At 41.9% G+C, this 16665-nt stretch overlaps 1 protein-coding gene across 23 annotated transcripts in view; it reads right to left on the reverse strand.

Moving 5' to 3' along the window:
• The window catches only part of DTNB (dystrobrevin beta), a 266778-nt gene that overhangs the window by 53256 nt on the left and 196857 nt on the right, over window positions 1–16665 (reverse strand). For 18 of the 23 annotated variants that reach the window (XR_008618857.1, XR_008618864.1, XR_008618860.1 and 15 more), the window contains exons 11-12: window positions 7684–7773; window positions 3798–3885 (exon numbers count right to left, since the gene is read on the reverse strand). Coding sequence is in view for 4 of the 23 variants with exons in the window: in XM_055089074.1 (XP_054945049.1) it covers window positions 3798–3885; window positions 7684–7773 (178 nt within the window). In the remaining 19 variants the exon portion in view is untranslated. The remainder of the gene's footprint in view (window positions 1–3797; window positions 3886–7683; window positions 7774–16665) is intronic. The other 5 variants (XR_008618870.1, XR_008618868.1, XR_008618869.1 and 2 more) reach the window with 1 other exon arrangement.

The following is a 16665-nucleotide window of genomic DNA, read 5'->3' on the forward strand; positions in this document are numbered from 1 at the left end:
CCGGACCGGGGCACGAACCCGTGTCCCCTGCATCGGCAGGCGGACTCTCAACCACTGCGCCACCAGGGAAGCCCTGATGGTTACAGTAAATGTTATTTTTCCTAAATTTAATTCTTAATTGTTCACTGCTAGTAGATAGAAATACAATCAATTTTTATATATTGACTTTGTATGCTGCAACACTGCTATAAAGTCATGTATCTGTTCTAGTAGTGTTCTTGTAGGACTTTCCTTAGGACTTCCTATATAGAATCAGGTCATCTGCAAATAATGACAGTTTCACATCTTCCTTTACAATATTTATGTCCCTTTTTTCTTGTCATGCTGCACTGACTGGGACCCCCAGGACAATTTTGAATAGAGGTGGTGGAAGTAGACATCTATGACTTGTTTGCAATATTAGGGGGAAATATTCCAAAATTTAACCTTTAAGTGTCATATAAGCTATAGGGTTTTTGTAGGTGTTCTTTACCAGGTTAAAGGAGTTTCTTCTACTCCTATGGTATTGAGAAGTTTTATCAAAAATGGGCATTGTAAAAAAAAAAAAAAAAAAAATGGGCATTGTATTTTGACAAACTTTTTCTGTATCTATGGAAATATTATAATTTTCGTCTTTAAATTGCTAATATGGTGAATTACATAGGCTGATTTTCATGTGTTAAATAAATTTGCATTCCTAGGATAAACCTCACTTGATCATGGAGTATTATCCTTCTTTACATATTGCTGGATTCAATTTGCTAATATTTTGTTAAGGATTTTTGCATCTGTGTTCATGACAGAACTTGGCCATCAACTTTCTTCTCTTGTAATGCCCTTGTATTATTTTGGTATCAGGTTATAGTGGCCGGATAAAATGACTTCTCTATTTTCTGAAAGTTTGTGCCAGATTGTTATTTCTTCCTTAAACATATGATAGTATTCAACAAATTAAGCCATCTGAGCTTACAATTTTTATTTATTTATTTATTTATGGCTGTGTTGGGTCTTCGTTGCTGCATACGGTCTTTCTCTACTTGCGGCGAGCGGGGGCTACTCTTCATTGCAGTGCGCAGGCTTCTCATCACGGAGGCTTCTCTTGTTGCAGAGCACGGGCTCTAGGCGTGTAGGCTTCAGTAGTTGTGGCATGCGGGCTTAGTATTTGTGGCTTGCAGGCTTTAGAGTGCAGGCTCAGTAGCTGTGGCACACGGGCTTAGTTGCTCCATGGCATGTGGGATCTTCCCGGACCAGGGCGTGAATCCGTGTCCCCTTCATTGGCAGGTGGATTCTTAACCACTGTGCCACAAGGGAAGTCTCTGAGTTTAGAATTTTTGAAGTTAATTATTAATTCAATTTCTTTAACAGATTTAGGACTATTTAGATTTTCTATTTATTCTTATGTCAGCTTTGTTAAATTGTATCTTTCAAGAAATTTGTCTTCGTCAGCTAGGTTGTCAAACTTACTGGCAAAAAGTTGTTCATAATATTCTTATCATCCTTATAAGGTTTATAGGATCTATAGTATGTCCCTTATTTCATTCCTGATATTGGTAATTTGCATTTTTTTCTTCCTTCTTTTTTTTTTTAGCTGAAGTATAGTTGATTTATAATATTGTGTTAGTTTTAGGTATACAGTATAGTGATTCAGGGTTTTTGCAGATTATATTCCATTATAGGTTATTATGAGAGAATAGGTATAATTCCTTGTGCTATATAGTAAATCTTTGTTGCTTATCTATTTTATGTATAGTAGTTTGTATCTGTTAATCCCATATCCCTAATTTGTCCCGCCCTGCCTCCTTCTCCCCTTTGGTAACCACAAGTTTGTTTTCTATGTCTGTGAGACTGTTTCTGTTTTTGTATATACATTGATTTGTATTAATTTTTAGATTCCACATATAAGTGATATTGTATAGAATTTGTCTTTGTCTGACTTATTTCACTAAGCATAATATTCTCTAGGTCCATCCATGTTGCTGCAAATGGCAATATATTTTTATCTATCTATTTATTTACTTATTTATTTATGGCTGCATGGGGTCTTTGTTGCTGTGTGTGGGCTTTCCTTTCTCTAGTTGTGGCGAGCAGGGGCTACTCTTCGTTGTGGTGTGCAGCCACAATAGCTGTGCGGCGGCTTCTCTTGTTGCGGAGCACAGGCTCTAGGTGCCCGGGCTTCAGTAGTTGTGGCACATGGGCTCAGTAGTTGTTATGCATGGGCTTAGTTGCTCCACGGCATGTGGAATCTTCCTGGACCATGGATTGAACCTGTGTCCCCTGCATTGGCTGGCGGATTCTTAACCACTGTGCTACCAGGGAAGTCCCGCAAATGGCAATATTTCATTCTTTTGTATGGCTAATATTCCAGTGTGTGTGTGTGTGTGTGTGTGTGTGTGTGTGTGTGTGTGTGTGCGCGCGCGCACGTGCACATCTCTCACATCTTCTTCTTCTTTTTTTTTTTTTTTTTTTCGGTACGCGGGCCTCTCACTGTTGTGGCCTCTCCCGTTGCGGAGCACGGGCTCAGGCAGACTCTCAACCACTGCGCCACCAGGGAAGCCCCTCTCACATCTTCTTAATCCTATCATCTGTTGATGGGTACTCAGGTTGCTTCCATGGCTTGCTTATTGTAAATAGTGCTGCTATGAATAGTGGGGTGCATGTATCTTTTCGAATTAGTGTTTTCATTTTTTCCAGATATACACCCAGGAGTGGAATTGCTAGATCGCATGGCTGTTCTATTTTTAGTTTTTCAAGCAACCTCCATACTGTTTCCTATAGTGGCTGGACCAATTTACATTCCCACCAACAGTGTACAAGGGTTCCCTTTTCTCCACATCCTCTTTCCTTTCTTCTTGATCAGGATTTCTAGACGCTTATTAATCTTATCAATCATTTTAAAGAACCAAATTCTGGTTCTTCGATTTTCTTTTATTGATTCACTTTTTTTTGTTTGTTTGTTTGTTTGTTTTTTTGTGGTACGCGGGCCTCTCACTGTTGTGGCACTGGGTCTTCATTGCTGCGCATGGGCTCTCTCCAGTTGCGGCGAGCAGGGGCTAACTCTTCGCCGCGGCGCGCGGGCTTCTCATCGCGGTGGCCTCTCCCGTTGCGGAGCACAGGCTCTAGGCCCGCGGGCTCTAGAGCACAGGCTCAGCAGCCGTGGCGCACGGGCCCAGTTGCTCCGCGGCACGTGGGATCCTCCCGGACCAGGGCTCGAACCCGCGTCCCTCACATTGGCGGGCGGATTCTCAACCACTGCGCCACCAGGGAAGCCCGGGAAGCCCTATTGATTCACTTTTAAAAGAGGATACTGTAGATAAAATTAAAGGCCACTGCAATCCCTTCCCTAAACCAATTCCCCTCCTCCTGTCTCTGAGATATCTACTCTCTTGAGTTTCATGTTTACCATTCCCATTCTACCTGTATATTAAAGTAATGCAGGCTTCCCTGGTGGTGCAGTGGTTAAGAATCCACCTGCCAATGCAGGGGACACGGGTTTGAGCCCTGGTCCGCAAAGATCCCACATGCTGTGGAGCAACTAAGCCCATGAACCACAACTACTGAGCCCGCATGCCACAACTACTGAAGCCTGTGTGCCTAGAGCCTGTGCTCCACAACAAGAGAAGCCATTGCAATGAGAAGCCCGTGCATTGCAATGAAGAGTAGCCCCTGCTCGCCACAACTAGAGAAAGCCTGCACGCAGCAATGAAGACCCAACGCAGCCAATAAATAAATAAATTAATTAAAATAAATAAGTCTATTAAAATAAATAAATAAAGTAATGCAAATTTCTGCTACTCTACTGGAATCCTCAATTTACTCACCATGTTTCCTGCCTCTGCAGCCAGCCGGGCAGCATAGCGAGCTATAAGCCGGTGTTCCTCGTCCAGTCGGCTAGGACTGTCCAGGACACTGTCAGGAGATAAAAATTCAACAGGTATCTATTAAACATCCCCTACTCTTGCTTCTCTCTCAGAAAGAACAGATGGGAGAAACACTTGTGGAAAAGAATGGTAACAAAAGAAATGGAGACCTGAATCACAGTTACTAATGGTCTGAGACAAAGAGGATTTAGAGAAATGACAAGGCCACGCATAACATTTCTCTTCGGCAGTATATCCCTGTTGCTCTCACACCTTCAGAGGGGACACTTCTTTTTGAATGCAAGGGCTGAGAAAAGACAGGGCATCTATAAAGCTTGAGGGAGTGACTTCCCATCAACTGTTTTAAGAAAACCTCATGACTTTTAGATATAGGTCCTGAATTCAAAAAGCCTGAAAGAAAACTAAAGCATCATGAAAAACAGAGGGCTGAGGAAAAGTACCCTTAACACTGGCTGAGCAAAATTGAGGAACCTAAGCTAGGGCGGGCTTACAATATGGTAAAGTTGGGGAAGATGCCGTCAAAACGTTCCCCTTCAATGCCTCTTTCTCTTCTTTTACCATGCTTGTTCTGCAACTGAAGCTCCATTTTAGAGTGAATTAATTTAGTTCATTACTCTTAACAAGAGTTCCAGCATTCTAAAAATTTAGAGATCCAGTAAGGTGGGACATCAGAAAGTGCTGCAATTGCATAAAAGAAGGGTTCTTGAGCAGGAGGCTAGTTCTGTGTATATGTGCTGCTCACATGGAACTTCTTGCTGATTATGATTGACATCTTTAATTTAGCATGTGATGTCAACTGCTATTTATTCATATCAGGGCACTCCCAGATTAATCGGGACTGTGGCTATGTAATTCTTTGTTTAAGTCTGACAGATGTTTTAAGACAACAATAATAATGATGACTAAGTGATGAGAGATGGCTGTCGTGGCTTGCTTCTACTTTGGCTCTAGGTTCTTGGAGTTCCACAAACCCCTGACTGGAATTTAACAGTATGACAAAATATGAAATATGAAAAAAATTAAAGACATGAGTTCAATATTCATCAAATCTTGTTATAATTACTGAGGGGAATCTTGGAAGGATGGAGTTAAATCAATAGAAACCTGTCTGGACTTTTCATGTATGAAATCAACTGTATTTTTCCTAGATTTTTTTTTTTTTAACCATCCTACATTTCTATCTCTCTGGCTAACTCTTTAAGCTTAACTTGGTCTTTCCTCTAGGATGGATTTTTAAAAAATGTGCTGCCACTGTCACTGCCTTCTGGCAATGACACTTCTCAACACTATATAAATTTAGGTGTGCAAACGTCAGTCTCTAGCATATATAACCATTTTCTCAAAAGATGATCTTGTAATAAGAACATGCTACCATCAGTTGACTTTAATACTTTAGGGTCAAGACCCCAAGGTCAGGGCTGACCTATAATACTTGTGCCTTAAAGATGTTTGTCTGAAATAAAAGGACTATCTTAATCTTGTAAATAACAACAAAATGAACATTAACAACACAAGTGGATACTATTATGGAGGGAACTGCAGCTTAAGAAGTGGGACTTAAAGTGGCTGACCTCTGTTTTTTGGCAAGGGACACAATAGGTTTCTCTGTGCAAAAGAGCTCCTCCTTCTCCATCACATTCCATCTCCCTAGGAAGGTCAATTTTATCTGTCCTTCATACCCGAGTGTGGATGACATGATTGCTTTAACTGGCTATGCTTTCAAGCCAGAAACTAGAACTTTATGTTGATGAGAGGTTTTAAGGTCAATGAAAACTATGAGGGAAATTAGAAAGGTTCCTTATTCTTTTGCTTGAGCTGATTTTCATTCTCAGAATTAGTTAGCCATGAAATTTCTGACTTCTTTGAGGAAGAACAAAGCTCAGTTCCTTAGACTATAAATCAAGAAGAGATGCAGTACTCACCCAATCCTCATGTTCTTCCAAGGCTCCTGGCCACCAATTCTTGCTCAGGGAGCCTAATCCCTAAGCCATAAGACTTGAGGATCTCAGTTAAACTTAGCATAAATCTTCCTGGGCTATCAGGTAGTAGTGTCTGTCTAACATTCTGCTGCTATATTCACCATGGAAATGTTTAATAACTTGGACAATTGCCCTTACTGATAATAAATAAGCTGTCCTGCCAGGGTTAAGAAAACTCTCTTCCTAGAGACCAAGTGGCTGGGATAGAGTGCTCAGAAATCATCTGCTGGATGAGGAGACACTCTGTGATACAATGCACAATTATCAGGCATCCCTCCTACAGAATAAGCCTATTAAACATAGTTGGGAGATAGGAGAAGCCAACAGTCTAAGGCTTTAGAGATAGGTAAATGCCTAAAAGTAATAACGCCACTTGGTCATACTGGGAAAACTATGCAAAATGCTATGCAGTATAACCTTAAAACAGTCTTTCTCAAGGATATTTTATTTTATTATTATTATTTTTAAATTAATTTAATTTATTTATTTTTGGCTGTGTTGGGTCTTGTTGCTGCACGTGGGGTTTCTCTAGTTGTGGCGAGCGGGGGCTACTCTGCGTTGCGGTGTGCGGGCTTCTCACTGGGGTGGCTTCTCTTGTTGCAGAGCACAGCCTCTAGGTGCACGGGCTTCAGTAGTTGTGGCTCGAGGGCTCTAGAGCACAGGCTCAGTAGTTGTGGCGCACAGGCTTAGTTGCTCCACAGCATGTGGGATCTTCCCGGACCAGGGCGCAAACCTGTGTCCCCTGCACTGGCAGGTGGATTCTTAACCACTGTGCCACCAGGGAAGCCCCAAGGATATATATTTTAAAGTTGATTATTAATTTATTTTCCTGTTATCATGGCAAATAAGAGCTTCCCATGAAGCCATGGCATGTTAAGGGCAAAACAAAGATCAAAATTTAAGGCTCCAGCCCCTCTCATGTGTTTAAGTTGATAAAAATTATAGTTTTCTCTCTAAGAATAAGAATCTCAGGTTGTTTGGCACAGAGACTCTGCTGTTATATAAAGGGGATTACTTAAACTTTACCTGCCATTCTCCTTGCAGAATGGTGGCAGGTGTGGGCATGGACTGGGCAGGTGGCTTTGGGTCTGCCTGAATGCAATGGCACTTTGTTTGGTATTAACTCTTTTAAAGGGTTAACTTTGCTATAGTTAGTGGTTATAGTGGTTATCATGTTTTTCCACCATAATCCACTGAGGGATCAGTCATATTCCCATATTAACAGTAGTTTCCAGGGAAAGAGGTATGTGGGTCTATTATAATACATAAAATTATTATAATACACAGAGGTATATATAGTTTGGTAAAAGTCTCTCAGGTGACAATAACCCAATACCACTGTTGAAAATCACTGGTTTAAATAATCAACAATGATAGGTTTTGGGGAACAGATGAAGATGCAACAGGGTGATGGTGTCAAAGCCCCCAGAGAAGACAAAGTGTGTTGACCAATCCTAAACTTTGAATGTCGACAGAAAGATTTCATCATTTAGGCAAGAATGAACAGTAAGAGGTTGCATCAAATACCTCTGTGAATACACATCTTTGGGACCGCACATTTCTCTGAGGTTTATACACTCTTTAAGTGTAATCTGAAGGAAGGGAACTCCACTTTAAAGAAGAATTTCTGACTCTATCTTTAGGTAAGTGCCTAGGTTTGGCAAGGCTCCTTCTCTTTTAGAAGCCAATGCTTTAGCAATTATTTAAACTCCGCCAAACATAGCTGGTAGCTTCTCAAGAAAAACCCCACATGCAGAGCTTTTTCCAGCTGGCAACCCCAGGTTACAGAGCTCTCCCTCCCTTTGATCAGCCCTTGGCCACCCGCCTGCTGCTGCTCTACCACTGACCGTGCACAGTGCTGCAGACGGGCCACAAAGGAGGCTATCAGCGCATGCTCATCAGCCAAGTGACTGGGTATATCCTGGCTATACTGTAACCTAGGAACAACGGAGGCAAAGACAGCAAGCATGACACAAACACAAGCAAGAAATGAACGTGGATTAAAATGGGCAAACGTCAAAGAAAAATAGAAAAGAAAATCATGATAAGGAAAACAATAAAAAACCACAAGGCATAATGGAATATGGTGTTAGACCATAGGGAATACATCACACAAATCCTTTAAACAAAAGCAATCCCTTAGAAAACAGCTTTGGCGGACTGACACTACAGCTCTTGAGAAGGAGAAACCAGGGAGGAGCCACCAAAGAGCCTTGCCTACCAGTTCTAGGCTCTGTGATGGATACACCTTTTAGGAAATGCCCTCTGGCAGGAAAACTGAGGGAGAGTGGTTCCATTTAATCACTAAGTGGCCCCTTAATGCTTCTATAGCTTTTGTCGACATGTAAGAGTTTTCAGTGTTACCTCATAATACCAGTTAAACCTTTTTATTTCTATAAGGACACTGCCTTTAGCACCATTCTATTTTCTCCCATAAAACTGGTACTTAAACCAAACTTGTTAGGATCGTATTTAATTGTAAGACAATGTTGCATACAATCTGAGTAAGGCTCTCCCTTATAGATATATGGAAGGTCCTTAAGCACATGATCTTTTTTTTTTAACTTTCTACTACAGAAGTATTAAAATATGTGCAAAAATAGATAGAGTAATCTAATGACTACCCTTCATGTACCCATCACCAAAGTACAACAAAAATGAACGTTGTCAACTTGTTTAATTTATTCTTCCTTTTCCCAACTTTTTGTGCAGGAGGGGGTAGCTAGAGTAATCCCAGACAATTTATTGTTTCACCTGGGAATACTTGAGCCTGTACATCTATCAGATACAGAAAGAATTTATACAACCTGAACACCATTATCACACCTAAAAAAAAAATCACAAAAATTCTTTAATATCTTAGTCCATCTGAAAATTCCTGCAAATCTTAAAAAAAATACCCTTTTACAGTTAAAGTCAAGATCCAAACAAGGTCCACACTTTGCGTTTGGTTGATATGTTTCTTTTATGTTTGTGTTTGATTATATGTTTCTGTTTTTAATCTATAACAGTTCTTCCTTTTCCCTGTTTCTTCCATGTCACCTACTTGTGAATAAAACAGGTTACCTTGTAGCATATCCTACATTTTGGAGGCATCATTTAATTCGTTTCCCTAGTCCCTGTGCAGTCAGATCTAGATGTTGACTAAAGTTTTTGCTTTTGTTTTGTTATTGAGAAGGGGCTAGAATCCATCATATGTAATATGATGCGCTTATAAATCAACAGGAGGCACATAATGGAATGGCATGTAAATACTGATCAGTGGATTCAGATGTTATTGGTTACACCTCTCCATTATAAAATCCTCCATCAACTTTTCACCTAATAATTTTACCATTCACTAATGGTTCTTGCCAAATACATTATTTCATGAGGGGTTGCAAAATGCTGACTTTCCGATTTTATCATCTTTTGCGCATTTATTAATTTCTTCTATTGTTTATTGTGAAATACTGCTCATTCAGGAAAGGTAAACCAAATGGTTGATATTTCTTATTATTTAACAACAACAACAGAAAAACAAGTTAGTGCCTTAGGAGGTTTTTTTGTTTGTTTTGTATAATTATGAACTCATAGGTTTTTATGTATCTGATGTGCTTCAATCCATTGCAATCATCTTTTTGGTATTCAAACTGTCCTAACTGTGGCCAGTGGGAACCCCTGGAAGCAGGCTCTGGTGTTCTTCTGACATATCCATTAAAGCTTATTAGCTTCCTTGTTTGTACAATAAGATGCCCCAATCTCATCTTGTATATGCTTCTCCACACTTGGAATCAACCATTCTTCCAAGGATCCCAGGTTCCCTTTACTGAGAAAGAGCACTCAGAGGCCACAGTCAGGGTACCAGAGTGCTTATTGTTCTTGGGTTGTCACTGCTTCTAGGTCTTTTCAGTGGATAAAGCTAGGAAATTTTTATATTTTAGAGAGAATAAAACTAAGTTCTCTCACCACTTTCAGATGCCATTCCATTTTCTAGCTTGCATTATTTTTATTGAGAACTCATTGGAAAATTTCATCCTTGTTTCCCTGTATGTAACATGTCTTTTTTTAAAAAAAATTAATTAATTAATTTATATTTGGCTGCGTTGGGTCTTCGTTGCTATGAGCGTGCTTTGTCTAGTTGCGGCGAGCGGGGGCTACTCTTTGTTGCAGTGCGTGGGCTTCTCGCTGCGGTGGTTTCTCTTGCTGCACTTATTGTGGAGCACTGGCTCTAGGCGTGTGGCCTTCAGTAGTTGTGGCCTGCAGGCTCAGTAGTTGTGGCACATGGGCTTAGCTGCTCTGCGGCATGTGGGATCTTCCCTGACCAGGGCTCGAATCCATGTCCCCTGCCTTGGCAGGCAGATTCTTAACCACTGCACTACCAGGGAAGTCCTGTAACGTCTTTTTTTCTCCAGTGGCTTTTAGTATTTTCTCTTTATCACTGTGATTTTTTTTGCGATTTGATTGTGATGTGTCTTGGTATGTTTTTCTCTGTGTTTATCCTGCTTACTTATAGTTTGTTGAGCATCTTGTATCTGTGGGTTTATAGTTTTCATCAAATATGTAAAAATTTATTTGGAAATTTGGAAAAAATTATTTCCTTGAATAATTCTTCTCTTCTCCCTCTGTTAGACTGTTTGACATTTTCCCAAAGGTCACTGAGGCTCTGTTCATTTTTCAGCCATTTTTCTCTCTCTGCTTCATTTTGGATAGTTTGTATTGCTATGTCTTTAAGTTCAGTGAACTTTTATTCTGCAATTTTTTTTTTTTTTTTGCGGTACACGGGCCTCTCACTGTTGGGGTCTCTCCCGTTGCGGAGCACAGGCTCCGGACGCGCAGGCTCAGCGGCCATGGCTCACGGGCCCAGCCGCTCCGCGGCACGTGGGATCTTCCCGGACCGGGGCATGAACCCGTGTCCCCTGCATCGGCAAGCGGACTCTCAACCACTGCGCCACCAGGGAAGCCCTGCAATTTCTAATCTACTGTTAAGTCTATCCATTGAATTTTTCATTTCAGGTATAATCCGTTTCAAATCTATAAGTTCTCTTTTTTTGTTTTAAAAGTTTTGATGGAAGTAGACTATATGCGCAGAAAGTTCCAATAACATTTAAACTTGGTTCTTTTTTATTTCTCACATTTTCTCCACATTATGTTGATATTTTCTTTTATATTTTTGATATTTATTGTGGCTGCTTTCAAGTCCATGTTTGCTAGTTGTATCATGTCTGTTATTTCTGGCTCTGTTTATATTGACTAATTCTCTCCTGGTTACGGTCATACTAGCCTGCTTCTTCCTAGGTCTTCTAATTTTTCACTGGATGGTGCAAATCCTGAGTATTATGTTGCTGAATGGCTGGATTTTGTTGTCTTCCTCTAAAGAATCTAGCAGTAATTTAATTTCCTTGTGAACAGCTTGAGCCTTGTGAGGCCTGTGTTTAAGCTTCATTAGTGCAGATCTCGAGTAACCTTTATTTAGGGCCAATTTCACCCTGCTCCTAAGATGTGGTCTTTCTGGGGTCTTTACTGAATGCCTCAAGTGTTCAATGATATCTCTCTACTCTGGTTGGTTGGAACTCAAACAACTGTGTGAGGTCAGGTAGTTGTTCCACTTTCAAAACTCCAGGAATTGTTCTTTCCCAGGTCTTGTGAAATCTCATTCTATGCAAATACAGCTTAGTTTTCAGCCAAAGACTCAGGAGATCTGTCTTCATATTTATTGAGCTCTTTCTCTGCACAATTCCTCCTCTCTGGTGTTTTGCTCAGCAAATTCCAGCCTCCCCAAACTCCAATCTCTACCTTCTTACTCTCAGCAAGACTGCCTTGCTCTGCTTGTATTCTGCACTATAGTTTGGCAAATGTGTTCTAGCAGAAAACCTGGGCAATCATAGGGCTCTCTCATTTGTTTCCCTTCCCTCAGGAATCAGTCCCATGCTACTTACTAATTCCTGAAAACAGTTGTTTCTTATATTCAGACCAGTTTTCTAGTAGTTTATAGTGGGAGAGCTACTCTGATACCAGTTAGTTCACCATGACCAGGGTGGATGTTCTCTCTGTAGTAACTTATTTTTATCATACTTTTGTAAAGTATCAGTCCACTTCAAACCAGAAATTGAAACAAAACAAAACTATGTCTTTATGGCAGATAGATTGAGAAGTAGGCTATATAACCCTGCACACCATTACAAAGGCTTTAGCTTTTACTGTGATATTAGAAGTTACTGGAAGGTTTTGAGTGGAAGTGAGGTATGATATATTTTAATAGGATCATTTGCTCTAGGAAAGATAAAGTGCCAGAGAGCAAGGGAAGAAGCAGGCAATTTGAAGGCTACTGGACATTCCAGATGAAAGACAAGAGTAGGAAATAGGAGGAGCAGTAGAAGTGATAATAAATAGCAAGATCTTGGATAGATTTTTTTTTTTTTTTTTTTTTTTTTTTCGGTACGCGGGCCTCTCTCACTGCTGTGGCCTCTCCCGTTGCGGAGCACAGGCTCCGGACGCGCAGGCTCAGCGGCCATGGCTCACGGGCCCAGCCGCTCCGCGGCATGTGGGATCCTCCCGAACTGGGGCACGAACCTGTGTCCCCTGCATCGGCAGGCGTACTCTCAACCACTGCGCCACCAGGGAAGCCCTTGGATAGATTTTGACAGTGATTTTGGATAGATTTGATCTAATAATCTGACAGTTTATTTTATTTATTTATTTTTTTGTGGTACGCGGGCCTCTCACTGTTGTGGCCTCTCCCGTTGCGGAGCACAGGCTCCGGACGCGCAGGCCCAGCGGCCATGGCTCACGGGCCCAGCCGCTCCGCGGCATGTGGGATCTTCCCGGACCGGGGCACGAACCCGTGTCCCCTGCATCGGCAGGCGGACTCTCAACCACTGCGCCACCAGGGAAGCCCCATTCTGACAGTTTAGATGGGAGAAGAATCAAGGGTTCTGACCAAGCAACTAGGAGAAAGGGATTTCCATTCACTGAGATGGGGAAGACTATGGAAGAAGTACATTTGGTGAGAGAAGATACAGAACTCAGTTTAAAACATGCTAATTATGAAATATGTATTAAATATCCAAAGAAGATACTAATTAGGAGGAAGATATGTGAGGGAAAAGGGAAAAGCTCAGGGAAAAGGTCTGGGCCAGAAAAATAAGTTTGGGAGTTACCTGTATGCAGATGTTTTTGAAAGCCATGAGTATGGATGAAATCACCTACAGTGAGTGAACACAGACAGAAAAGAGAAGTGGCCCTTCTGGTATGCTAACATTTACAGGTCAAAGAGGTATGGAAAAACCAGCAAAGGAGGCCGAGAAGGAATAGGAGGAAAACCAGAACACAGTATCTGGAGGCAAGTGCAGAAAGTGTTTCACGTAGAAGGGAGTGATCATCTACATCAAATGCCACTGATAGGTCAAGCCAGATAAGTCCTGAGAATTCACCACTGGATTTAGCATCTGGAAGTCACTGGTCCCCTTGACAGGAGTGGTTTTGGCAGAGTAATGGGCAGTGAAAATCTGACGAGGGTGTGTTCCAAAGGAAATGGCAGAAGAGAAACTGGAAACATTTACTACAGAAGCAACAGTCCATTAAACTCCATTTTAGTGTTATACGAAGACTGCTATTCAGAACTAGTGTTGTTTGCCAGATAATTAGGGATCGAAGACAAAATGAGAAGGATTAACAACAGCTGCCTATGGTAAATAAGGAATTTACATGTCCATGAATTTTCTGACAATTTTGTTTGGGGCATGGATGTTATATCATTCTACTCACATTCAAAACTGTACCTGTTTTCCCAGATTTACTTTTTGAATTTAAACTCTTTCCTTTTTTGATTATGCATATATGCATAAAATGTGTTGCAATGTGTACATGCAACACATATACAACCCCCAACTTACAAACAGATTTTGCTTTAGAAATCTGTTTTTCTAAAGCAGAGTCAATAGTTTGGAACCCCATAAAATAATAAAATAATAAAAATAATTGTTCTATTTCTAAGCTGTTAAACATTAATTCAATCCATAAAAGTAGGTGATTTTCATGCCTGAGTATACAACAGTTTGAATAGCACTTCTGAGGGAAATTGGACATTTGAGTCAATGTTTGGAGCACCTACTAGGCATCAGCACTGTGCCAGGAAATGAGGACACCACAGCAAGCAAAACCCAGACGTGGTTGCTGCTCTCTTGATGCTAACAGTCAAGTAGAAAAGAGATGATCACAAAAATAAGTAAAATTGCAAATGTAATGAGGGTTACAATGAGAAGGACACTGTTCTCCTATGAGAGGACAGAATAGTAGAATTTTACCCAATTAGGGAGATCAGCAAAAGCAAGGATGAGTAGCGTGAACCAGACTTAAAAAGAGTAGTGACAATGAAATGAATACTTTTCTCCCCAGGTACCTAAAGAGCGTTCTTATCCTCACAAGGCATCCCCCAACTCTAAACCAATGGTAAAAATGAGCACAGTTGGGGCCAGAGGGTCCTGATGGGACTGGTAGGGTCAAAGGCAGTATTTCTTTTTTTTAAAAAATAAATTTATTTATTATTGTTTTATTGTTGGCTATGTTGGGTTTTCGTTGCTCTGCATGGGCTTTCTCTAGCTGCGGCGAGTGGGGGCTACTCTTCGTTGCAGTGCGCAGGCTTCTCTTGTTGCAGAGCATGGGCTCTAGGTGCGCGGGCTTCAGTAGTTGTGGCTCGCGGGCTCAGCAGTTGTGGCTCACGGGCTCTAGAGCGCAGGCTCAGTAGTTGTGGTGCACGGGCTTAGTTGCTCCATGGTATGTGGGATCTTCCCGGACCAGGGCTCGAACCCGTGTCCCCTGCATCGGCAGGCGGATTCTCAACCACTGCGCCACCAGGGAAGTCCCAAAGGCAGCATTTCTAAAAGTGTGTTTCCCTAGACTTCTTCCTTCAGAACTCTCAAGCTCTTACTGAATCAAATTATCTGGGAATGAGGCCTGGGAATCTGCATTTGAAATGAGCTGCCAGTGCTCCAGGTGCACACTGCAGCATGAGAACTGCTCTCCAAGATGATGGGGGCTTTGGAGCCTAGGTGATAATCTCCAGTGGTAGCAAGAGAGGGCTGATTTGGCCAAGGTTAAGAGCACACCTGTGGGGACAGGCAGCAAGGGGAAGGGATCTGAGGTGGGGGAGGTCGGAATGAAGGGTAAGCAGTGGTGGGACAAGGTCAGAGGCAGTACAAGCATGCGAGAGGCAGTGTGCAGCCCTGGTAGCGGAATTATTTACTAAATAGGAGGCAGCAGAACATAGCAACTGAGAGCACAGGCTTTGGAGTCAGGCAGTCTTGGGTTTAATCCAAACTCTGATACTTATTAGCTGTGTGAGCTTGAACATTAACCTCTCTATGTCTTAGTCTTCTCATCTGTAAAATAATAATAATATAAAATCTGCCTCATGAAATTTACTTTAGAGAGTGTTGGGAGGATTAAATAAGATAACATAGTAGTCATTACCAACAAAGTACCTGTGACCCATCAGATACTTCTTTTTTTTTTAAGAAGATGTTGGAGGGTAGGAGTTTATTAATTAATTAATTAATTTTTGCTGTGTTGGGTCTTCGTTTCTGTGTGAGGGCTTTCTCTAGTTGTGGCAAGCCGGGGCCACTCTCATCGCGGTGTGCGGGCCTCTCACTATCGCGGCCTCTCCCGTTGCAGAGCACAGGTGCCAGACGCGCAGGCTCAGCGGCCATGGCTCACGGGCCTAGTTGCTCTGCGGCATGTGGGATCCTCCCAGACCAGGGCTCGAACCCGTGTCCCCTGCATTAGCAGGCAGATTCTCAACCACTGCACCACCAGGGAAGCCCCCATCAGATACTTTTATAGGTCTTCTTTTGTTTGTTCTCAGAACAATCTTCCATAAAAGGTATTGCTTATATTCCAGCCCTGACCTCTCCCTGGAGCTCTAGAATCATGTATTTGATGCCTGTTCAACATCTCCCCTTGTATGCCTAACAGGCATCTCAAACCCAACATGTTCAAAATAGAACTCTTGATTCTCCTCACCCTACTTCCTCACCTGCCACTCCCCCAGACTGGCCAGTTTAAATAAAAAGCATCCCCATTTACCCAGTCATCAAGCCAAAAGCTGAGTCGTCGTCTTAATTTCTCTCTTTTCCTCATGCTCCACATCGAATCTCTTAACAAGTCCTGCTGGCTCTACTTTCAAAATAGCTCCCCAGGGACTTCCCTGGTGGCACAGTGGTTGAGAATCCGCCTGCCAATGCAGGGAACACGGGTTCAAGCCCTGGTCCAGGAAGATCTCACATGCTGCGGAGCAACTAAGCCCATGCGCCACAACTACTAAGTCTGTGCTCTAGAGCCTGTGTGCCACAAGCACTGAAGCCTGTGTGCCTAGAGCCTGCGCTCCACATAGAAGCCACCGCAATGAGAAGCCCACGTACTGCAATGAATACTAGCCGCTGCCTGCCGCGATTAGAGAAAGCCTGCCCGCAGCAACGAAGACCCAACGCAGTCAAAAATAAATAAACAAATAAATAAATAAACAAAACAGATCCCCAAGCCAGCCACTCTCACCACCTCCACTGCTGCCATAATTTCTCATCTGGAATTTCTCACCCAGTGCCCCTTGGTCTACTCCAAGAGCTTCTTGACTGGTCTCTCTTCCACTCTTGTCCTCTACAGTTGAGCCTCCACACTGTGGAGATTTTTTTTAGCAACAAATCAATTCGGAGGGGTGATGAAGATGTTCTAAAATCGGTTGTGGTAACGGCTGCACAACTCTGTGAATACACTACAAACCACTAAATGGTACACTTTAAGTGGATGAGCTGTATAATATATGACTAATACCTCAATAATCTGTGTAAAATATA

The sequence above is a fragment of the Physeter macrocephalus genome, chromosome 12 (genome assembly GCF_002837175.3).
Source record: "Physeter macrocephalus isolate SW-GA chromosome 12, ASM283717v5, whole genome shotgun sequence".
In the NCBI taxonomy this organism is placed as follows: Eukaryota; Metazoa; Chordata; class Mammalia; order Artiodactyla; family Physeteridae; genus Physeter; species Physeter macrocephalus.